Source organism: Colius striatus, chromosome 8 (assembly GCF_028858725.1).
Source record: "Colius striatus isolate bColStr4 chromosome 8, bColStr4.1.hap1, whole genome shotgun sequence".
In the NCBI taxonomy this organism is placed as follows: Eukaryota; Metazoa; Chordata; class Aves; order Coliiformes; family Coliidae; genus Colius; species Colius striatus.
In genome coordinates, this window is record NC_084766.1 from 19,413,996 (window position 1) to 19,437,775 (window position 23,780).

Here is a 23,780-nt window from a genome sequence, read left to right on the forward strand (position 1 = left end):
TTTTCTGAAATCAAGGAAGTTTTTAAAATATGTACAATTCAGTTAAATAAATGCTGTTATAACCTATTATAATCCCCTCTATTTAAAAGTTACTCTTTCAGTGCTCATCTAATCACTTCCATATATATAATCTTCTAGATAAAGGACTTGGACGTAGTACTCCGGAAACAAGATTATTCTCACAAACTTAACAGCAGACTTCTGCTCAAATCCACTCAAACTCATACTAGTAGAAACTTTTTTACAAGAGAAAAAACTGTACAGAGAGTTATGTATTCTAATTTAAAAATCTGATTCAGCACCTATTGCAATCAGTGGAACTTCCCATCGACTGTTTCAGATCCTAGATTTGTGAGATATTTAAATAGTGGAAAGGATCAGGGGAAGTTTAAATATATATATGCCACAATACACACATAATCATATCATCTGCCTTAGCATTGCATTTTGTTTTATGTGGATGCAGAATAAAGGAGCACTGATATTATCTACAACTGTTCATAATGCTGGGAAAATTTGATATTCCAATTATTAAAACATTCTTCCTGTTTTTAAGAGAACCAACTAGGCTTTAAAGGCATCCTATTTTCTGTCAGTTTCTTGACTTAAGGTGTCAAGTGATGATGGTGTAAAGTCCTGGGCTGGAGTGATGTCTGGAAATGGTTCTATATTGTTCAAGTAACCAAAGGTAAACAAATTGAACCCTTCCACACAAAAGCATAACTACTGTAAAAAATACTGATTTTCCATTCAGAAGCCAATAGTGCACAAGAATATGTAAGGAATAGCTAATCTCCCACCAACACCAGCAGAATCTCAGACCTTTACACATGCTTTCTAGAAAGTAAAGCTAATTCCAAAGCCTGATATCTCCTTGTCACAGTCCTGAAAATTTTTCATAGCAAGCAATACGTCATTATGCAGAAAAGCAAACTCTCCATGGCCATTCGACAACAGAGTTGCAGTGCTGACTGTCTGTTTCACCAAACTGTGAGATAAGATTTAAATCACCTCCAGGACATGTAAATCAAGGTTTTGAAATGCCTTAGAAATTAGAGTAATGCAACAACACATGTAGTATAACACCTGTCTATGCTGGCTTGACATCTCTTTAAAGTGCTAGCTGTGTAGTCCCTGGAGTCCAAGTGGAACAACAACAGAGAAGAGTCATTGCAGTCAGTAGGAATCCATTGCTTGAAGGTTCTGAAGGACTCTCAGCACAACTTCATAGCAGAATAAATACTCATCCTGTACACAGAGACACCAATTATTACATTTAATATAAATTCTAGACTAAGAGAGATGAGCTGTCTGAAGTGCTGTTTATAACATCAACATCTTTGTAACATGAATACAAAAAACTTAAGATATTTAAAAGCATCCTTTTTCTTTTTGTTCCATCACTTGTAAAAGCTCAGGAATGCAGTCTTACATAAGGTACTGTTGGGGCCTGGGCTATAATGAACGTTATGGAGTTAGACAAAGATGGAGAAAGTCAGAAGTTCATCTTTGAATCGCCTTCGGCAGCAGAAAAAGAAAAGAAAAGAATGCCTATGTGACAGCAAGCTTGAGCAGGGAGGAAACCAAAACTACAGACTGTAACAGAGACAAGGTCAAAACGAGAAGACAGGGTAGAACATTAAATTAAGCACTGTTAGAAGATAGAATAGAGCATTCAATTAAGCATTGTGTGATCGCATGTATGTAACTCACAGTAGTATAAAGTTAAGTAAAACGTAAGGTAAGCATAACCATAGTCTACTGTGAGAGAAAACTAACTGAAAGCCAAATAGATGGGGTGATATTTTAAGTACGATAAGGCTGATGTTTTACATACAATAAGGATGGTGTTTTAACACAATGAGGTTGGTGTCTAAGTTGTTACAAAAATGAAACTTTGAGGCCTTATGCATAGCGTGTGATCCTTGGTATTAACTAATTGTCATGACTTGTAGCATGTATACAGCATTTGGAAAAAGTATCTAAGTGATGATTATGTGACAATAAATTTGAAGTCGATACACATCATATTGGTGTCTGGTCACTCCTGTCTCGCATAATGAAGAAGAACCCCTGCAAGGTACTATCTGTAAGCCTGTGCATAAGTCTCATTTAGGCCAGTGGAGCTTATTTGCTCAATTTTAATCACATCCTCAATCATTACCCTGAGAAAAAACATAACCAAGAAAATGCTGAAATATTTTCCTGTAGGAAGAACTTATCCTAGTCTTGTCTCTCTTTTCTTTCCACCATCTTTTTGCTCTAAATTGAATTAGATGCATCTTGTCTTTTCCTGTGCGAAAACTCTTTTCAGGGGTAGGTTTAACTCTAAGCAGCAGAAGTGTTTACTGAGGTGGTGATAACTCAGCAACAGCTGAAGGTTGCAATTTTGCAGGGTAGAGTTTATGGTATTAAAAAAAAGTGAAAAAAAATCCAGGAGAGACTGGTATCTATACTATATGGGTGCTTTGCTTTTATTTCAATTAGTTAGTAAGGGACAGATCACTTAGCAAGTTACCAGTTAGTAAGGGACAGACCACTAAAAGCTAGACATCACTTGTCTGGAAGACTGTTATTCTCATCAAATGACAAGGCTAAAATTATGGTTTTAGCCCCAGTTTTATCAAAGCATGTAGATGTACTACTAATTGAGGCTTTCAAATATCATAATTTAACTGAATATTGAGACCTTACCTTAGTTTGAATCATGCCGAATCGCTGATCTCTCATATCTCTCACTATCTGCTTGATGTTGAACTATCAGAAGAGAATAGTTTTTATTTTATTGCCATGCAAGTTATAAAGAAAGATTTAAGTATTTTCAATGGGGAAGCTGTGACATAGTTCTTTTACAATTATTATATTTTTATGTATTATCTTTGTTGTGTTAAAAAAAGATGGTTTTATTCCAATTTGTTAGGATGCAGGAATTTCTGGTCTAGAACACTCCCACATAATGTTGACATCCATGGCACTTTGTAATACTTAATGATGATCTGTTTGATACTTACATGTATATCTTTTTCTATGTAGCTGAGCAGAACTTCAACACACAGCAAAATACCACTTCTGCCAATGCCAGTGCTGCAGTGAGCAACAATAGGTCCTGTACTATGAGCTTTTCTCATGTAATGAATAAATTTTACAAGCTGCTCAGCCAGCTTGTGAGTATTGTAGTCTGGCCAAGTCATAAATTGCAAATGACTTACAATGCGCTTCTCTTCTGTCTGGAAGAGAGAGACAAGAAATATATAAAATGATCAGTCCTAAGAATGGTTTTCAAGGAATCACACTGATAAATTTTCCTTCAGCCTCATTCTTAGTTAATTGTTTATGTATCCTACCATTTTCCAGCTTTTCACTATTGACTCTGTTAAGGTTTCTTTCAGGCTTACAGAAACACACTCAGAAAACACAGGCCTGGGAAATTTACTTCATATAATGTTGATGGGACACTGAAGTTACTTTGTTGCCCCAAAAAGGTATAGTTATGTTTTTGGTTGGTTAGAAAAAAAAAACAAAAACATTTGTTGTATTGGGACATTATAGTATCGTTTACTAAAATCATTTTTGTAACTGAACTAAGCCTTACTAATAGAAAAGTAGTAATATGATAGTAATGAGATTGCTAATGCTATTCTGGTTGTTAGATATAAAAGAACAAATTGTGATATCCTAACATGCAAACCAAATCAAGTTAAAAAAAATGCTTACAAGAATAATCACAATTAGATAAAATAAATGGCATCACTAATTTAAGGATCCTAGGACAGTATTTCTAGTGGCCAGCTTCTCAAAAAGGTAAGCTGAATGCAAAAGAATTACCTAATTTTTTTCAATTAGAAGAATTTGAATGCATGTCTAGGTTTCTGTTGAAGAAAGCCTGTGGTTTTCTGTAGTTGTTTGATACTGTTTGTAGTTGTTCAGTTCAAGACAAACACAGCAAACAACACGTTCATTGAAACAATCACATATAATGGCTCATATTCCTTTCTTAATAATCTTTTGGCAAGACTTGTATCAAATGCTTTACTGTGCTTAACACTCAGTGACATATGATGGATTGTGTTTCTTTCATATAGAGAAATTGTTTTCTTAGTGGAAAAAAGTCATCTAGTCAGGCACAAGTATAAATCTTGTAATAATTCAATTAATATGTCCTGCAGAAATTTTTGCAAAGCTTTGCTTAATAATGGAGCAAGACTGATGGACTTAGAGTTGCCTGGATTTCCTTGTTCTTATACCTGTATTCTGTATTTGTTAGATTTCTAAAAATTTACTGCTACATTTGTAGTTTCCTTGTGTATTTGTGTCTTCTTATGAGTAAAAGTAGTATCGTTTTTTCTAAATTCTAGGATGAAAACCAACTTCTTCCCATCTTTCCTTCCAGCCACCACTACAGAATATGAATACACTATGGCATCCCCTACTGATTCATGTGATGGGAACAGTAAGGAATTCTGCAAAACACTGAACACTTAGCTCTGTGACTATTAGTCAGCTCTGTGACTATTAAAAGACTAATTTTTGGACATTCTTGTCTAAATGTATGTGATGTTGGATCCATTGCTTGTGCAATGAGCAAAGAAGCATCTCATTAACACTAATTTCAGGCCTGTTATTCAGATTTTTACATTCCTAAAAACCTCTGAGCATGAAGAGGAAGCAAAAAATACTAGTATTTGTTCGTGTAAAATATCTAATCAATTTCATCATACGTGAAAGAATTAAGTCTGCTTAACTTACCTGCTTGTTGATCAATTCTATTGTTCTAATTATGAAGTATTCCAGAACCCGGTAATTGTCTAACCTGAGATGGAAATTAGCCAAGTATATAGAGTCATGGGAAGGTTCAGGCCAGTATCGATGACATTTGACTTGTCCTAGCTCCACTTCTTTTGTCATCATGGCAATCACATCTGATTCACTCTCCCAGACCATTTGCCAGAAATCAGCCACAGTGACTGGCAGAGGCCCTTGGGTTATAATATAGAAATGTTCCTTTTCTCCGACTTTCATTTTAATGTAACTTGCGTTAATGTAGTCCTTCTTTTCACCCAGAGGAACTCGAGTCTTATCATCTGTACAGAAACAGAAAAAGTTGCTATTTCAGATGTAGATCTGAATCAGACTTCTACCATCTCTAGTACCTGGAAGATGGGGAACCTCAGCCTCTAGCAGCAAAGTATGCCTCTGGATTTTAGAATACATTTGGCTAGTAGCACTAATATTAATCACTGCTAATGGGAATTCCTACAGGTACATTGTCTACTTCACTGTAGCTTTATTTCTCTTAAGATACTCTGACAAGCCTTCTAATTACCATAGAATTGTTTGGCAGTGATTCAAACTACTGTATCCAGAACTGCTTTTAATGTATGGCATGGGAATATTGTCACTGGATATTGATGTTATTAAACAAGAAACTTCTGAGAAAGTGTACTGTATCACTAATGTAGAAGGGTAACTAATGTAGAAGGTTGTCCTGCTGTTTCAGTTTAGAAAGACATTAAGGTTTCAGAAGCGTTCTCCTTCTGTCATAATTCTTGAGGAATCATTGGGCAGTGTATCTTTTGGAAATCCTTGTTAGCAGCAGTCATTCAGCTCTTCGGCCCACATCTTCCTTCTAAAATGACTCCACACCAGTGATGAAATTTGTTTCTGTTTCAGATCAGAGCTGAACAGTTGAAAGCTGAAAGTTGGATATTATGCTTTCAAATACTTCTGGATCATTCCAAGTGCTACATAACCCCATATTTTCCACTGTGCTTTCCAGAATTACACCATGTCACAAGCAGTAGACAGTGCTGTACATTTGGAGAACTGCTATTATAGTTCAAGTTTCACTTGCCCACTTCAAGTTTCACTTGATAAACATAGATAGATATCTCTGAGAAAGAGGGAAGGAAACACCAAGACAGCTGGTCCCCTACCAGGCCAAGTCCTGCTTTGTGGAAGATATTTCAGAAAATTACATATTGTGAAATACAGACATTCTTACATGCCCTCTACCTCTGTGTGACTACAGATATGGTGGGATTTGCACCTCCCACATCTTAGTGTTGTAACCATTTTCCAGTTTCCCAATGTCTTTGTTCACTGGTTGTGTGTTCTTCATTTGTATGCATACTTACATGGAAGAATATCTTGGTATCTGTTTTTATCCTGATTTTCTGGTGCTTTGCCAGTTCTGCAGTCATCTAGTGGTTTCATTTGTTCTAAAGCCTGGAACAAAGAGAAATAGTACATCCATGTTGTTCATGTCCTTTATAGACACCTTAAAGAGTAGGTGTGAGTAGACTTCGTTACTATATATGACTGAAGACGGGTAAATAGACTTCTTACAGAAGATAATCAGTACATCATTTTCTGAACTTCTAGGGAAGGAATTTAAACTGCTCTGTATTTTATTCAGCCTATACAAAATTTCTGGGGATTTCCAGTCCACATCTTCAGACTGTATTATTACAAATCCTCATTCTTTATTGTTGTAAAATAGATGTTTGGAATAGTGTCTTGGCCAAATGTCAGCATCTATAATTGAAAACATACTGACTAAAGCATCAATTAGTGCACTGTTAACAAGGTAGTAAACGTTAGTGAATACTTTTCAGTGACAGAGAAACTGATGGATCTAGGGAATAACATCAATCATATAAATGCAAATTGTATGGCCATTAAGTACTTCTTCACAGGTTTAGGGAAACAGAAGGCAGCTTAAATGGAAGCAGAAATGTGCAAGTTAATCTCATTACAGTGAATTTCACAGTTTTGAGTTGCCTTCACTTTCCTTTATTCTTTTACCTCTTTGGTATGCACTGCACAACACTCAGCCATCACCTTATGCCACTATACAGTGAGATACATGTGACAGCTCTTTAACATCTCCCTCAGTTACTACAGATTTTACTCAGACAAAATATCTAGTGGCTTTGGTAACCAGTGCATTCTCTATTAGATATTTATATTTTCTGTACAGACACATGACTCAGCTCCTGGTATGCTGTGCCTACATTAGCAACAAAATGAAATTAATGGAAATTAATTAATGCCCTTGAGCCTTCAAGGAAAGTCAGTAAATCCTATACACTTGAGCCTAGGGGATTTTGTACCCAGAAAGACAAAGATATAAATGCAAGTGAAATAAATTGATAACATTGTAATTACTATGGAAAAGTGGTAGCAACCTATTTCACTGGTGATGACTGGAATGGAAATTCCAGTACTGTGTTGAAGAGCTGTGGAATAATCTATTCTTTGGAATTTGCTGATAACTGAGTGCAACCTCTAGAATAGTTCTTAGGCAGATGTTCAGCAGAGCTGAGGGAGTAATAGGAAGAAGTCAGTCTAAGAAACTGTGATTCATATTGTACTGATGTGTATTATTTATTTTTTATTCCATGTGGGCAATATTTTTGGACAGGGAACAATGTAAGCCCGGGAGATGTCCAAATGGTGTAGCATTGTGCATTCAGCAGAACAGAAGCACCATTCTGGCTGGAATAATATTCTGTGAAAGCAGAGGTGGTAAAGATATACAAATCAATCTCTCATACAATATGCAGAAGGCTGATAAAGGTCTATCTTGTAGCTCTGCTAAACACTCATATCTGAAAAAGGAATTGCACTTTACCATAAACTCCTTTAACACCTCTTGATTCTCAATCCGCGACTGAAGGCCTCGAATAAGACCTGTGATGCCAGTTCTTAGACCTACGTCAGTCAGTGATGGTTTAAAGTTAATTATCTGGGTGAGTTCATCTCCAGAAGCAAAGGTTCTGCCTATATATCAACAGGAAAACAAGGAAGTTTTTAATTGTTATTTTTCATAGTGTGACATTTTGGCTTCAAAAACTAGGGAGTTGCAGTATTTAGGTACATTTTGGTGCTTTTACTATGGAAGTGAAATGTGAAAAAAAATATTTTTTGCTTACTTAGTTCAGAGCAGAAAGAATAAATCAGAAGCATTACTACAACCAGCACTGTATTTCACGTAATTTGGAAGCAGATCCCACTATTGCAAACTATTGCCTCATATAGTTTCTAAATGCAGTCTGTTTTAAATAAGCTGGTTTTTAAAATTAAAACTTTAATGCTAGTTTATACTGATACAGGATTATGTTTTAATGATTATCTTATCCTGAAGTATATGTTCTGACCCAAAACTTGTCAGGTTAAGAAGATGGATAAACACGTATATCTCCAGAAATATCACTACTTTACTGGAGCAACAGGAAATCTTCTGTTACTGCACAGCATCAAACCAGTAGCTTGTTTGGTAAAAAGAATTATGGAATTTGTCCTTTCAATCTTAGGCTTCTGTTGGCAAAAAAAAACATGCCAGTTGTCTCAAAACCTGATGATCTGTTCCACAGATTTGTTGTAGGCTATAGACAAGGAGCAATGAAGTTTTTATCTTGAAAGATATCATTGCTACTCAGAACTAATCTCCATTACAAAAGTGTGGTGCCCACTATGCTTTTGTTTGGGCTACAGATTGCACCTGACTTGTCTGAGCTTCTAAGACAGTTTCTGTTCACTTTCTGTTCTCAGATGTGAGGACAGATGTGAGGGTATTGGTACTAAGTAGTTGAGAGTGCCAGTAAAAAACTCCCAAAAGAGTATGCTATTTCCCATATACCTGTCTTTTCTTCCTGATGAAGTGCAAAACCCCCAAACTTTGAACAGGTAGTAGAAGATAGATTGGTTAAATTTTTCTGTTTGCTAGCCAGTACAGCTTGGTAGTTTGAGGGAAATTGTTGTGCTTTACTTCTGGTAAGAGCCATCAGCATTTTATTGCTTCCACAACACAAGACCTGTGTTTCAGAGAATCTATGGGATAATGCAGCATTCGTACTGTGATTTCACAAATTATTCTATAACTAAGCAGTTTCTTTCTTTAAACTGTCTTCTGGTATCAGACAGGTCAGACAGGCTTTAGCACCTGAGCTGTGAAAGTGCTTCAGTATGTGTTTAAGAACATGAGTTCTGGAGATTTTGATGAAGCTATTACATGAAGTAAAATTTAGTGATTCTGAGAAACAGTCTTAAGATATAATTTGATCCTTCGTTCCACATTTCTGTGTAAGCATTTTATTTGGTTTTTGAGGAGTTGTATGGGAACAGTAAGGGAGAGAGGAGAATCATTTCAAAATCTATTGTGATGAACCAGTAATAACAAGCACATTTTGTAGCATGTTCCTGGAATTCATACCATTAATTCTCAAAGCCCTCTTTGTAATTGCCTTTCATATCCAAAAAAGACCTTCTACTACATCCATTCTGTTTAATGCACCTCTTGTAACATAATCCATATAGTTTTATTTTATTCATTTTGAGACAAACTAAGAATTTCAATTTTTTAATTATGCACTGGAAAACTCCCATAAATGTGCTTCCAACCCAAATTACAATATTTGTAATTTCAATGGACTTAATTGAGTATAATCAAAGTATTCAGAGATTTTCCTTTGGAGAAAGACATGACATGTAACGTTACAAAAAGTAATCCCAACCAAAATCCAAAACAAAAGACACAACACCCACTCCTTCCCACTACCCAACCCCCCAAAAAAGAAAGTTTCTCATGATTTTGAATTTGAAGTTAAAAAGCAGAGGTGCTCAGAGCAGTGGCAAATAGGTGATGGCCAGCTGACCTGCCCTCCCTTGGTTCAGTTAACCACATTCAGACTCATCATCCTTCCTTCTAGAAGTTCTCCAAAAAGAGCTGGAGAACTCCTGATGTAGCCCTTGTTGTGGATATTGCAAAGGCTTAATGGTCTTCATGTGCACCAATAGTAAAAATTGTGTCCTGAGTGATCTGGTCTTTGAGACACAAAGAACAAATCCTTAGCTTGTAAACAAGAGATTAATGTTGTTCTCACTATACTTATACGAGGAAGTTGGCCTATAATACTAAAGAAATAAAAAGTTTTTGCATGGTTACTTCTAGGCATAATGGAAACCCTGTGGGGCATATCATTATCTTCATTGCTCCAGCTGCCTGTCTCAGATTGATGGCTGTCTCTTCTGTAGCCTTCACATTCTGCATGTTTCTGTGACCTGTAAAACAGCATTAGTTGAATGGTCTTATAGAAGTGGCAGAAGCTTTGATCATCTCAACCACACAAAGATTTTGGTTTTTAATGTAATTTTGATCACTTTGAACATTCTTGAGCAACTTTTTTCAAGAATTGGTGTGAACTGTGGAGAACAAGTTCAAGGAGTAATAGTATTTTCCCTAGAACTGTGTTTGCAAATAAAGTCAGTGAAAAACACTATCATCTCTATGTGGCATTTTATTTTTTCAAAGAGATAACAACATAATTTGTATAAAAAGCTCCTCAAATATGATTGGCAGTAAGATTTGTCACAATTGCAGACCATTTTTCATGCATGGTATTTTTCGGTTGTTGGGCAATCATAGCTATATAAGCTTTGCTTGCTAGTGTTTCTTAAACTATTTAAAAAAATTTAGAGCACTTAAATATGTTTTATATGGAAAATTGCCCACAATCTAGAATACAACTGTAATATGTGCAGAATGGGCCAAATATTCCTCTACTGACTTGAGTCACAGTCTTACATTATGCTATGCTATATACAATCACAATACCTAACGTGAGAAAGTAACAGGTACAATTAACAATAACAATAACATACTATCAGCTTTGCAAATACCACTAACCATTGCCAGGACGTGCATATTCAGGCTCACAAACCTCTTGCAAGGAGAAAATAGAAATACCAGAAAATGTTGGTAATAAAAAAGACTCAAATTATACAACAGAAGCTAGAAAATCATCCTGTTTGCAAAACAACCAGAAAATATACTTGTTATCTTTATGTGTGTGGTGCTTTAGCCCTGACTGAACAATAACCAAACCACCTAGTTACTCCTTAGCAGGACGGGGAGGAGAATCAAGAGAGTTCTAGAACTTTGTGGGTTGAGATAAGGATAATTTAATAGAACACCACAAAGAGTAGGCAGTTACAAGGGCCACAGAAAAGCGAGCTATGCCCAGTGTAACTGCTCACTGTGCGCGGCCCCGGCACGGCCGCGGCCCTGAGAGCCTGAGCGGGAAGGCACATGGCCTGGAATAGCCTGGTCACGGCCCTGGCGGCAGCTGGGAAGAGTTAACCCTATCCCAGCCAAACCCGGGACACTGTGACAAGATAACTTGGTATTAGCCAGAGATGTGTTTATGTATCTTGCACACAGAGCAAGATAATTTAATAATAATCACACCTGATTACCTGGTGTATCACAAGGTAACATTATATTAGCAGTGAGATAATAGCAAGTGGCACTGAGCCTACATTCTCATTTGTAAATGCAATCACAACTTCTTTCAAACTTTGTCTGGAAGCAGGTAAGTTAGTGAAGATTTTAATACCTAATTGACTGGCCAAATACTGTTCTTAGAAAATTTTAGGTTTTAAATGTAAAGATTTAGTCTTTTTTTCCATTTCTGCGGGTTATAAGTGATAAAGAAAATAATAATATTTCATAAGCTCTGCATAATTGTAATAGACAAAACTGCCCATGTCTTATCAACACTCCAGTATTCTTTGTACAGTATTCCAATTGTACTGTAGATTTTAAATTTGAAGTAAAATTCTTCCCTTCTTATGCTGTGTACTTTCTTTGGAGCAACATCCTCAAATTTTCTTGATTCCTAGATGTCTGGAGTTCAATATCTGTATCACTACAGTCATAGTAGGATAGGGTCCAGCCCGGGCTACAAGGTCTTCTTGGAACACTTAGTAAAACCCATGAGTACTCCGCCTACACCAACACAGTAGTGCTACCTCTGTTCTCTCTCCTCCTCAGCTAGAGACGTCAAGCCTAGCTTAGACAAGGCTTCATAGCTGTTACGCCTAGAAGCTTCTTTTGCCTTAGTATTTTTGTGGAAGCTGTTTAGCAACTCTTACTGTAGATGGAACTGCATTCCAACAGAATTGTATTTCTATCATTTGGGGCACATGAGTGCATATGCATATCATAGTAAGGTCAGCTCTGGAAAGATAAGAATAAGTTATCCATACTCTATTCTAGTAGTTACACTGTATTTGAAAGACTTACCTTATGATATCCTTATAGTCTTGTCCAGACAGATGACCTTGAGAAGGAGAATTGTGTGTACATTCTGGATCCTGCAGGTGTAAAATAAGAAATAACTGTGAAAAATCAGTACACAAAACCATCAAGAATATAGTTACTTTTGGCAACATTCTTTCTTTTATCTGACAAAAATGTGTCCTTCACTAAAGAAGGGAAGGTAAAGCCAAATAGATTCCACTTTCAGAAGAAAATAACTTTGATTCAGCATTGCAGTATCTAGTAGAAGTAAAAAGCCATATTAGTTAGGTTTCTTAACAATAGTCTTCAGACACTTATACATCTCAGCACACATGACTAAACTTTGAAAAGGTTCACATTAGGTATATCCTCTCTGATCTCAAAAAGAAAATGCAATCAAAGGAATCAGGAGTCACGCTTTACACTTCACCTCTCAGCTTTTGGCAGCAGCAAACACCAGCGTGTGAGATGGAATGATTGGTAATAATTTCCTTTTTTTATCTTAGACACAACGATGCCAGGTGTTAGAAGTATGGTGTGGCTGCTCTACTGAAGAGACACTCAAGTAACAGAGAAGGCAGAACCTTGATCACCCTCCATATGCAACAGAAGCACTATTATTGGTGGCTGTTTTTCCACGCTAGAGAAAGGTAACTGGGTTTCACATTTCAATCATGACCCAGGACATCTGCTGTTAGTATATGGAAGGGGCTCCTTCTCAATTGTAGCACTTGATAGATAATTATTTATATTTTAGTTCAGAGTCATGTTTCTTCTTCTTTCCCTGCGTAATATTCTAGGTGCACTCAGAAACCACCCTGACATATTACACAGTATAAACTACTGAATGCCCCACAGAATCTTAACAGTATCTGCCATTTATACCTGATTTTCTTGCTTTTGGATTTATCTTTCCCCATTAGAATAGGGGGATTCATGGCTGCCTGTTTACCCAGTTTCTACACCTACTGGGTACACTGACTGAGAATGCTATATGGGTTTTTGTTTTCTGTTTGCCAAGGAAAAGTATTTTACTTCTGCTTTTTTGAACCTGCTTTTTTTCAGTAGCTTGTCATTTTCAAAGTCTACGTCTTTGGAGTAGATGCCAGCTGTGCTCTATAAAGTATAAATAGTTTCTATTCACAGGATATAGCTAAACTGGAAATAATGAAGATAAGATAGTTAATGGGACCAGGAAAAAAACTATCATGTTCTTAAAGTTAGGTATGTGTTGTTCTGAACTAGATAGACTTAACCTCACGCTAAAGCTCCTAGTTCTCATTCATATTATTTCTTGTGTGTGCTACTTTGTCAAATCCTAGATATGACTTTGTTTAGATATTCACCAACTCTGGCACTTTAGTTCCAACACCCATTCCAACAGTGTACTTAGAACTTCCTCAAACAAAAAAATCTTCAAGGTTTTCTCATCTTATTTGTATCAATAATTTGGTCTGGTTTTCTAGTTTGATTAGATTAGTTGAAGCAGCGCCTGTTTTGTTTTTTTTTTATTTGTTCTGGAGAACAAGACCTATATTTCATACATTTTCCAAGGAGATATTTTACAGTTGTAAACTTAGAAATAACAGATGCCATAAAACTTGTTGTGATATGTCTTGCAGGACTTAGTAAGATTCAAAAGCATTTGAAAGTTTGAAGAGGTCTGGATCCCTTGGAGTTAGGAATATTAAGAGAAGATAGTCAAATAGAAATATTGTAAAGTGCATTGCTTTAAAACACTGAAAGAATGGCAAAATTAAGAAATCTTTCATTCCAATACTATAAAGCATCAGAACTAGACTGCATATGCAATCTTCCTGGATCCTGCCCTTTTAGCATATATATTATACTAATCACATGCTCTCATCTCAGTGGAATTCCCTGACTCATTCAAATGTTAGCAGTTAGAATCATTGCAGCACACTTCCCTCGTATTAATCTTTTTTTCCTTAAGAAGGTGTGATTCTTGCCCACATTGCAATAAACCCATTTTGTAAAGAAGCATACGAGTACATTGCCCCGTAACTTCTAGAACACTGATTCAGATTTTACCTTATTGCACATCTGGTTGGATTCTTTGTCTTCCTTGAAAGTGAAAACAGGCTGAGCTTGCAGGCTTCCCTCAGCACTACCTGAACAGCAGAAAACAAATTCAAAGTAAAATGCTACTAAGCATGAGAATATGGATCCATTTCTTCTGTGCCGCTCGCACCAGAAGACTACAGTTATGAATTAAGACATACTGTAAAGTTAGTAATATTTAATTATTTTGCTAGTAGGAAAGTTGAATTGAGGCAACACATAATCCTGCTTTTACTAGATACTGAGCAGATGCAGCTGCTTACCAGATTGTGCTTTTGTGTTTGAGGGGGAAGATATACTGTTGCTCTGATTGCCTGAATAAGCCCAATGCAAAGCCATGCTTCGGCAGACAGTGAGTTGAACAGTGCCTTGAGCCTTGCGCAGCAAATCTATAACTGTTTGACGTGTCAGACCAGACACAAAAGTCTCATTCACCTGAAAAATACAAAGATATAGACATCCAGGTTCCTGGAAAGAAAAGCTTTTTTAAATCACAGACCCTAGCACTGAGCAATCTTTATATAACTTCTTTGCACTTGACGTGTCCTCATTCTCTCCCATTTTAGTAACTTGCTTGGTTCTCTCCTCTCTCCTCCTTTATGCCATGATTGCAGCAGTACACCACAAAAGTATAGTCTGCATCTCTTCTGAGGCAGACTGTTGTATCTCCCCCTCTTCAGATGGAAGGTGGAGCAAAGATGGAAATAAATGAAAAGCACAAAAACAAATACAAATATTGAAAAATCTGGAGAGAGAAGGAAAAATAATTTTGAATAAACAAAAAAAAGATGATATATATTAAAAGGTGGTTAATATAGTAAGAGTCTAAATAAGTATTTAAAAACTCTAATTCCAGTGGTTTTTGCCTGTCATGATAATACCTAACTGGTACCAATGATATCTTCCTCCCAGTATCCTCCTGGTGAGCTGTTAATATGCACGCTTCGTCAACTAACTCTTGTTTCCTTATTTTTTTTTTCAGATATAATTCTCACTGGGCAAAGTTACACTATGGAGTAGTGCTTGCCCTGCTATTCTGAGTCTGTTCTCTACTGGAGAGCCCAATAGCCACTTCCAGCCATAGAGAGGCCCAGTCCTACAAAGCTGAACTCTAGGCAAGGGATGGGGGCATAACAGTCCTGCAACTCCCCCAGGAGCCGAGGGACACAGTCTTCTACATGTCACTGTGCAAAGCAGCCTTAGATTTCGAGTCTGCACAACCTTTGTACAGAACAGAAGGCTCATTATAGAGTAACTAGAGAAAATGTAGGTAAAAACAATGAAGAACAAGCATCACCTTCAGTAGAATGTCACCAACTTGAAGCCTTCCATCTAGGTCTGCAACGCTGTCTGGGCTGATAGCTTTTATTAGGATAGCCCTGCCATTTCTTCCACCTACCAGTGCAAATCCTAGGCTTCCATTTTCTGCTTTCTCCAGTTCAATCTTAATAATGAAATCCTACAATAGACAAGGATTTATTTTAAAGTGGAATTTATTCAGGGTGGTGCTTTGTTTGTGATTTTAATACCAAATCATATTTCACAGTCTTCACTGACTGATGTAGATTATTAGATATATCCTTCTCTTTAACTGATGTTTAGCGTTTCCAGTGATCAACATAACAGCTGCATGTATCAGAATTAGAACAGTACATATGTATTTCCATAATATATTTTTAATAATTGCTGGAGGGGACAAATGACCTCTTAAGAGCAAGGAAACATATACTTTTGTAATCCTTTTATAATATCTCAAGTGAATGACCTTCATTGACAAATAAGCCATTTATCTCAAGCACAACAGTAACATAATTCATATTCAATTCTGTTATTGTGCTATAATGAAAATCTTAACCTTGCCATCCCAACATACTGATCTGCTCAGCCTTAGCACTTCATTCAGTTTTAAAATCACCTGTTATTTTTATGGTCAGGTATTTTGCCAGAATTAGCAGCAACCTTGAAATGCTTATAACTTGCAGCATGACTAGTTCCAATGTTGCAAACATCATCCTCAGAAATTATTTTCACAAATTGAACAGATTAAATGGTGTAGAAAATGCAGTACTAGTGATGACTTAATCCAAAGTGACAAAATTGTTCTAATTTTTCTACATTGAATGTCTAAATTTAATGAGACAAATTTTTTTGTAAAAAGTACAATCAAGAGAAAACTAGTAAATATATTCCCATGACATATCGGTCCCAGTGTGAATAATTTTAATTCCAAGTTACATTTACGACAGGTTTGCACAAACAGAAGTGATATTTGCACTTGTAAGAATTTTGAAGGCTGGTATGTTTAAAATGGAAACTACTTACTTTTACCAAAGACCACACAAGTGTATTTTAGGAATTCATAATTTTGAAAACAGCATTAACTCTTCATTCAAACTGTCATGGTTTGAATGTGTGGAGTAATTTTACCCTCTTTTCAAATGCCCTGAGAATTTCAGAATCAAACATATTCATCTCGGGTTTCAAAAACTGTTGAGCAAAATGCTTCACAGTTACATGTATGTTCCCCAGAATCACATGCTGTGACATTCTGTACTTTTTCCTGTACTACTTTCTTTCTAAATTAAGGATTAATTTTATAATCTGCTTAAGAACACTATGAAGACCTAATGAAGGGACTTCATCCTAAGCGTTGTGCTCATTTTACCAAGCTGGTAAATAATTGTGATATTATACATTCAAAAACAGCAACAGAGGAGTCTGACCCCAGGAAGTGCTCAGTGCATTCTAGTCCATGAATGCTGAAGCAATTTGACACTTCATAAGACACTTTCCAGACGCATTATATTCAGAATCTCAAAGAAAGTGGAGAGGAAGCAAATACATTAACTACCACTATTGAAAAAATATCCTCACTCTGTATAGCTCACTTCACTTGATGGAACACCTCATACGACAAAATTGTCACTTACCTTACATTCTGGAGAATCAGGAGTATTTTGCTGAGTATCACAATTTGTTTCCTCCAAACGTTTCTCTGTGAAAAAGTAGCAACAATTTTACACAGTTGTACTGGTAAAATTTTCTCCACTGTAATGCTCAAAATCGAATTCTGAGACATGATAAAACATTTCATATTTGACATGCAAAACACACAAAAAAGTCTTGTGTTCTTATGTGGGCTAACACTTCTGAACTGAATTGAGCCTTCTGCACATTATCCCTGTACACATTTTACCTCCTAGTGAGAGGTTTCCAAAACAAGTTTTAAAAGTTGTGTGTAACAGGGTCAGAGACAGCAGATGCACAACAAGTAACATATAAATGCTCTCTGAAACACTGAGGAAGGCAGTTTTGGTTATGAAAAATTAATCTTTCCCAGGTGCTGCCAATACTACCTACAGACATTTTCTTTGAAAGAGAGGGCGCAAAATTTTACAACCCCTAGTTGAAAAATGCAAAGTGCCTTACCATGTTGATGCAGTAGATGCTGTTCTTGGGAATTCAAGTTTTCATTTGAGAAATAAATATTGGCATTCTCTGTCTCAGCAGGTGGCCCTAAAAGCATACATGTAAGTTTGTTCTGACAGACCTCCTGCTAATCTTCATATACACAAAGAGATGTAAATTCTGTGCTTAGACTATTAAAAACAGCATCAATATCCAATATTGATATTATATGAAGCAGTTTGAGGTACTTACTACTTCATGACTAAGTTTCCTAATTTGTACAGTTATATAAACAATTCTGTCATGAACTGAAGATATATTGCATCTCAATCATTGTTATTTCAAAAATTGTAACAACAATCAGAGATCAGAGTGAGTCATTCTAGAGGTGGCAATGATCAGAGGAAGAAGCATAGTGTCTTGGTGTCTACAGAGATGGATATGTAAGAAGACAATGCACATTTCTTGGCACTCACACTTCTACACACTGCCCTGATGTTTTGGCGTTTTGCTTGATCATGTCTTGATGATCTTAGTTGTCTTCCACAAAGTATTCTTAATATATAAATTGTAGAAAATGATGATGAGTATTCTGTTGGGGTGTTTGGTTTTTTTTGGTTTTTTAAAAAAAGGATCCCTGATGCATTTACACTTTTACTATGCATTCTTGTAACTAAGAGTCTATAAAATAAAGGTTTCCTTCCTTAATAGCCAATCATTATAGAATTATCTATAAATATCTCAGAAATTATAGCAAATTTAATGCCAAATACCAAATTACTCTGTTTTTTTTAAGTGTCTTGTAACTGTAACTGTACCATTGTAGAGTTCATTAATCTGTACCAGAGATGAATCAGATCTGGTAACCTATTCTGAAAGTGTCTTGAGAAATCTTGTTTTGTGTTGGTTGCAGTACTAAATCTTGTCCCCAGATAGGAATTAAACAATACTAGTGCTGCCTATTTCTGATTCTCTGTACATTTATTGATAACAGTTTAAGAAGTTGGTCTAGATGATAAAGTAGAGGTTCATATTAAATAGTAGCTCAAAAAGTGCTGGAAAGACACTTACAGAATAGTTTAAATCAAAACAGAAGTTAAAATATGATGATTTAAAATTCCCATTCAATAATAACTAATTAAAAAATAGAAACTGACTATGCAAACTGCAATAAATATATTTTAACAGAGAACTGTGTATTTTATTTCTGTCTTGAAAGAGCTACCAAATTTTCTTTGTACCCTAAGAATGGCCATAACTAAATAAATACTGAATACCAAGTTACAATCTGTTAACATTTTAAACAAAACTAATCAATATCTTATGCATACTTCCAAAATTTGAAGAAAATTCTGAACTAAACCCCAAAAATATTAACCTTACTTACTATTTTCCTGCTCTATAGGAACCACTGGATTGCCATTTCTGGAGGCAGAAAAAGTGAAATATGTGAGCCATTAGGACCACGCTTAGTAAAGCACATGTGAAAAATCTTTTTGAATGTCACTTGTCTAAATTTTAATTGTACTTCTGTGAGTTTGTTAACGGTGCTTTCCTAAAAATCATTTATATCAGTATATAAAATATTTTACTGTATTTAACAGTAGTGAAACAGTTTATTTAATTGATTTAAGGAAATGAAGAATGTGTTAAGCATCTATCCCGATACTGAACTCCTTTGTAGCACATTTTGAATGTGGCTTTGCTTCCCCTCCTATAAAGTGGGAATGAATTTTTTTAATTTCCTTTGTTTCTTTTTGTCTCCTTAGAATGTAAATTAAGATGAGTATGTGTTATCTACTAACTGCGTATAGAGCAAGAAGAATAACGTGGCTGCAGTTTCTTCATCTGCTAGACCACTGCAAGTTAAGAAAGCCCAGAGAAAAGTTTGAAGCATTTAAGACAGCTGTGACAGACATGCTGTTACTCACATTGGTTATGGAACTTAGTCGTTTGAGTATGGATGAGTTAGTACTTGACAGATCTTTGAAAGCTATTTCTATATCAGTCCATAATCTCTGCTGGTGCTATATCAATACACCACAATAAAGTCCAAGTGCAGCCAAGAACTGATGAGTGAAATTCTTAACTGTAGGTTATTGATCAAGCCTGAGAAGACTTTTTGGTAGATGCTGCAAATTTTTAATACATTTCTAAAACATTTGTCTTTTGGAAGTAACTCAGAGTTTCCCATCAGAGGTAGTTACTTGCCTGTAGTTGTGAATCTGAGATTGTATGGAGAAGGTTGGTATACTGGTGGAAATAAATATTTTCCCTAGAGAACAGGATAACTGAAAATGGTGGTCAGCCTCACAATTAAAATATTCATATTTGTGTTTGAAGATTTCTCATGTGTGTTGTATGAGTCTAGTTGTAGTCACTGCACTAGTTGCAATTACAAGAAGATATATTACAGATGTTGTATATCAGGTTGCAATGTTCAGTCCTTTGAGGTAAAGCATTTTACTTATAGTTTGTCTTGCATGTTGATGTAAAGTTTAGAAAACTGCTTCTTCGTTAGGACTGAGATTGAATATCCTCTGTTTTACCTTGTTGGTTCAGATTTACCTTGTGGCTTTGATTTGGACATTCTGGGTGGCAGCTTCACACACTCTCACTGCATCATCCAGGCTAATGCCCTCTGTCCACAGTCCACAGATGTAAACAATCTGATCTTGTGGCTGCAAACTGCCTTCCACACTGGCAGGTGAGCCAGGCACTATCTCTAGCACATAAATACCTTGTAACTTGCTTCCAGCTCCTCCTGTCAACTTCAAGCCTAGAATAATGCAGAGAAAGCCTCGTTTGTGGCACCATGTTTTGAATTTCAGTGACATACAGCCAATGGAATAGATGTGGGTGACTGAAAGATGAGGTGAACAAATCACCAACATCATAAATAATGGCCTTGACTCAGTGAGATGAAATAAAAGAGCTGGACTAGGAAATTGAAATGCAATTTAACGTTTAAAAAATATGAAAAAAACTTACATGGTGTTGTTCTATGCTTCAGCTATTCCATAGTCTTTTGTGTCACCTTATGTTGAAAAATCAGTTGAATAAAACACTTTGCTGCACAGCAGTAACTCCCTCATTAACAGCATGTTTAAGTGCCTTGCAATTATTGGAGTGTCATAGGGAATGGAGGTATATGACAGTAAGGAGGTGTCTATACAGCGCAAAACTGAATTCTGCAGCCATATTCATGCAGTGTCCAAACAAGTTGGTTTCTGAACTGAAAGCATGATGCTGTACCTGAGCAAATATAGCTATACAGTTTCTCGAGTCTACAATTTTATCTGTGTGCAGATGTCACCATATTCTTTTGAAATGCCAAGATACACACATTGTAAGGATTTCTTTTATACTTTGCATTGTACAATGTAGATAAAACCTTGTGTATGTGGTGAATGAAGGATTTGAGTGGAAATCTTTCTGAATAGCAAATTAGAACCAGTGGTTCATCCTTCTGAAGATAGCTTGCTTGCTTTCTCTCTTTCTTTCTTTCTTTCTGTCTTTCTTTCTTTCTTTCTTTCTGTCTTTCTTTCTGTCTTTCTTTCTTCCTTTCTGTCTTTCTTTCTTTCTCCCTCCCTCCCTCCTTCCCTTCCTTCCTTCCTTCCTTCCTTCCCTCCTTCCTTCCTTCCTTCCTTCCTTCTCTCTTAATAGATCTTTATATATCTCAGCAGGTGGTAGTCATTTTTATCTACCAACAACTTCTGTATATCAGTAACATAAAAATGTTACTGGAGCTCTACCAGAAATGCTATCTGACGGAGTGATAATACAAAGTTAAGTTTTCAAACCATCTTCATTGGTCTAATAAGACACATTAGTCTTCCACTTAAGGCCTTGCCAAAAATAAAGCTCTCTATTTCTGCAGATCATAGAAGTGTCAAGGTCACTTAGAATCATATTGATCCAAGACGACAGTTGCTTGTGATTATCTTATGATTGCTGTAATGCCTACCCAAAACAGCACACACAGGATTTACTACACACCTAGCTGTCCATTGGCACCTTTTGTGAGAGTAATCTCGGGAATCTCATCTGGCCTAACAGAGGGATGTGGATCACTGTCAGCACGACCAACCACAAGGTGCAGATCATGAGGAGAGCTTTGCAGTAAAGTCAGGGCTTCATTGCATGGTAAAGATGTGACATCGATTCCATTCACCTAAATGACAAACAGACAAAATTCTGTCATAGATCTCACTGATCATCATGTACCTCTCCACTCCGAATTCTGCACATTAACTTCAATTTTCACTTTTATGTTACTGCTTTGCTGTGGTATTTAATGTCATTCCATGCAGCAGTTAAGATGGCAGTAAGATTTCTTTTCTGAATTTTTATTTTTACGAATCACACAATCATTGCAGAGCTTTCACTAAAATAGCTCTCTTTTTTTCTTAAAACTCAAGTTCTTGTATAAAAAAAAAAAGACAATCTAAGGCAACAAACTGAAGATGAAGCAGACTGAAAACAGGCTTTATTAATACATTACAAAGAAAATAACTCCTACATCCTTTGTAGGTCACCTATATTACTACATCAATTCAGTTTATTTCATTTAATTGGGAAGGCATTTAATGTCTTGGTTGTCTTTCATTGCTGCTACATGATTCGTGTTATTTGCCTGGACATACAGTCTCTTCAGTTTGAAATTTGTCCTACTGAAGTCAGCAGAATTACATCCATTATATGATTAATTTGCACTCGTGTGCATAAATATGTGATAAACTAGACGCTATGAAAGGAAGAGTGACAAAGGCAAATGACTGTTTTGCAAATATTTTCTCCTCTGTAAAAACTCAAAGAATTACTTTACCATAATAATTCTGTCCCCTCTTTTTAGTCTTCCATCAGACAAGGCAGGCTCATTCAAGATTTCGTCAACATAAAGGCAGGCATCTACTTTGTTAAGAACTACAGAGAATCCATAACCATTGTTCTCTGACTTTGTCAAATTTACAAAGACCTTCATTTCCTATTAAAATAAACACAAGATATGTTTGACGTAGGCTTTTCTGTTGCTTCATTAACATATCACGTGATGCAGATAGGTATGGGATTCTCAGATGATAAATAAAAGCATATATAAGGGTTTCTCTGATCTGTCACTGCCTTATTACAGAATTAATTTTACATCTTACTTAGTGGAGCTTCATGGTGATTGATTGATAGGGCCTAATAAGGCAGAGAATGCCCCATGAACTGGAATTTTGGCACTTGAAATGTGTAAAGAAAGGCTTGGAGCTAATAAGCATTACAATAGTAGGATACAGAGATTATTGTCTTTATTGCTGTCCCACTGAAGGAAATGGATGGAGCTAAGTTTTATCCTCAGTGCTCTCAAATTAGTAGGAATTCAGAGCTCACTAGTATCAGCAGGAATGTAAGATGTTCAGCATTTGTCAGGACTGAGCCTTGTATTTTTAATAGTAACTAGTACAAGGATCATAATTTCTGATCAGGACATTACAGTAGTATCATTATAACAATTTATCACATGGGTTTAAAACACGACATTAAAAAATCAAGTAGCTGACTCCAATTCATTTTTAAGCCTATTAGAGGTTTTTTAGGACCTTTTACACTGGGAATAATACTGCTGAATGCTAGAAAGTTGAAGAAATAGTAAAACGGCGAGAACAAGGACATGACCTTACAGAAAATTGTAAATAATTCTGGAGAACTGGGCACAGCAGAAGGTCTGCTTTAATTGAAGATTGTGGACACTCAGGAAAGTAAAAAAAAGAGGCAGAAATAGCATAGATAATGAGTTGAAACTAATGTTTAAGAATGTTGTATTCATAAAGCTGTTTCTTTTCCCTTGTCATATTCTACCTGTTAATAATCTGATGCCTATCACTTACCCTAGTGCATTCTTCTTTTTCTTCTTTTTCTTCCTCTACTTCCTCCAGGTCTTCCCATTCATTGTCACTGTCATGCTTCTCTCTAGCAGGCAGGGATGCTGGGATTGGACCACAAACACGTGGTTGTGGGGTCACCATAGCTGCAGATAGTGTTGCAGGGCTTCCTCCACGTGAAAATGAGGTCACAGACATTGAGCTGACAGTGAGATACTCTTCATCAATAGGGGTGAGAGTTTCAGGCATATATTTTGGTTTTGATAGGTCATCATCATTCTTATTAAATATGTGGCTGAAAAATAAAAAGATTTCAGTGCTGGGGTTTTCCTCCATAT

General features: G+C 36.2%; 2 protein-coding genes across 2 annotated transcripts in view; both read right to left on the reverse strand.

Moving 5' to 3' along the window:
- Nucleotides 1–309: 309 nt before the first annotated feature.
- Nucleotides 310–14,548, reverse strand: PTPN20 (protein tyrosine phosphatase non-receptor type 20). Its single transcript, XM_062001255.1, has 10 exons — nucleotides 14,428–14,548; nucleotides 14,135–14,214; nucleotides 12,086–12,156; nucleotides 9,947–10,062; nucleotides 7,634–7,782; nucleotides 6,135–6,225; nucleotides 4,747–5,081; nucleotides 3,012–3,227; nucleotides 2,695–2,757; nucleotides 310–1,248 (listed from the first exon to the last, which is right to left on the reverse strand). Exons 1-10 carry the CDS (start codon nucleotides 14,501–14,503, stop codon nucleotides 1,177–1,179), a joined length of 1,269 nt encoding a protein of 422 aa, XP_061857239.1. The 5' UTR covers nucleotides 14,504–14,548; the 3' UTR covers nucleotides 310–1,176.
- A 43-nt stretch (nucleotides 14,549–14,591) lies between these two features.
- FRMPD2 (FERM and PDZ domain containing 2) overlaps nucleotides 14,592–23,780 on the reverse strand; it is a 61,403-nt gene continuing 52,214 nt past the window's right edge. The window contains exons 31-39 of the mRNA XM_062001700.1: nucleotides 23,449–23,737; nucleotides 22,401–22,559; nucleotides 21,572–21,746; nucleotides 20,141–20,351; nucleotides 18,960–18,997; nucleotides 17,594–17,680; nucleotides 17,095–17,159; nucleotides 15,479–15,623; nucleotides 14,592–14,599 (exon numbers count right to left, since the gene is read on the reverse strand). Coding sequence (XP_061857684.1) covers nucleotides 14,592–14,599; nucleotides 15,479–15,623; nucleotides 17,095–17,159; nucleotides 17,594–17,680; nucleotides 18,960–18,997; nucleotides 20,141–20,351; nucleotides 21,572–21,746; nucleotides 22,401–22,559; nucleotides 23,449–23,737 — 1,177 coding nt within the window. The remainder of the gene's footprint in view (nucleotides 14,600–15,478; nucleotides 15,624–17,094; nucleotides 17,160–17,593; nucleotides 17,681–18,959; nucleotides 18,998–20,140; nucleotides 20,352–21,571; nucleotides 21,747–22,400; nucleotides 22,560–23,448; nucleotides 23,738–23,780) is intronic.

Excerpts from the sequence above, each read along its gene's own strand:
- PTPN20 (XM_062001255.1), bottom strand. The coding sequence starts at position 14,503 with ATGGCTTTGCATTGGGCTTATTCAGGCAATCAGAGCAACAGTATATCT. Across the intron at positions 14,215-14,427 it reads AAACACAAAAGCACAATCTG|GTAGTGCTGAGGGAAGCCTG; the intron begins GTAAGCAGCTGC and ends TCTGCTGTTCAG. Across the intron at positions 3,228-4,746 it reads TAGAATTGATCAACAAGCAG|ACAGAAGAGAAGCGCATTGT; the intron begins GTAAGTTAAGCA and ends TCTCTCTTCCAG.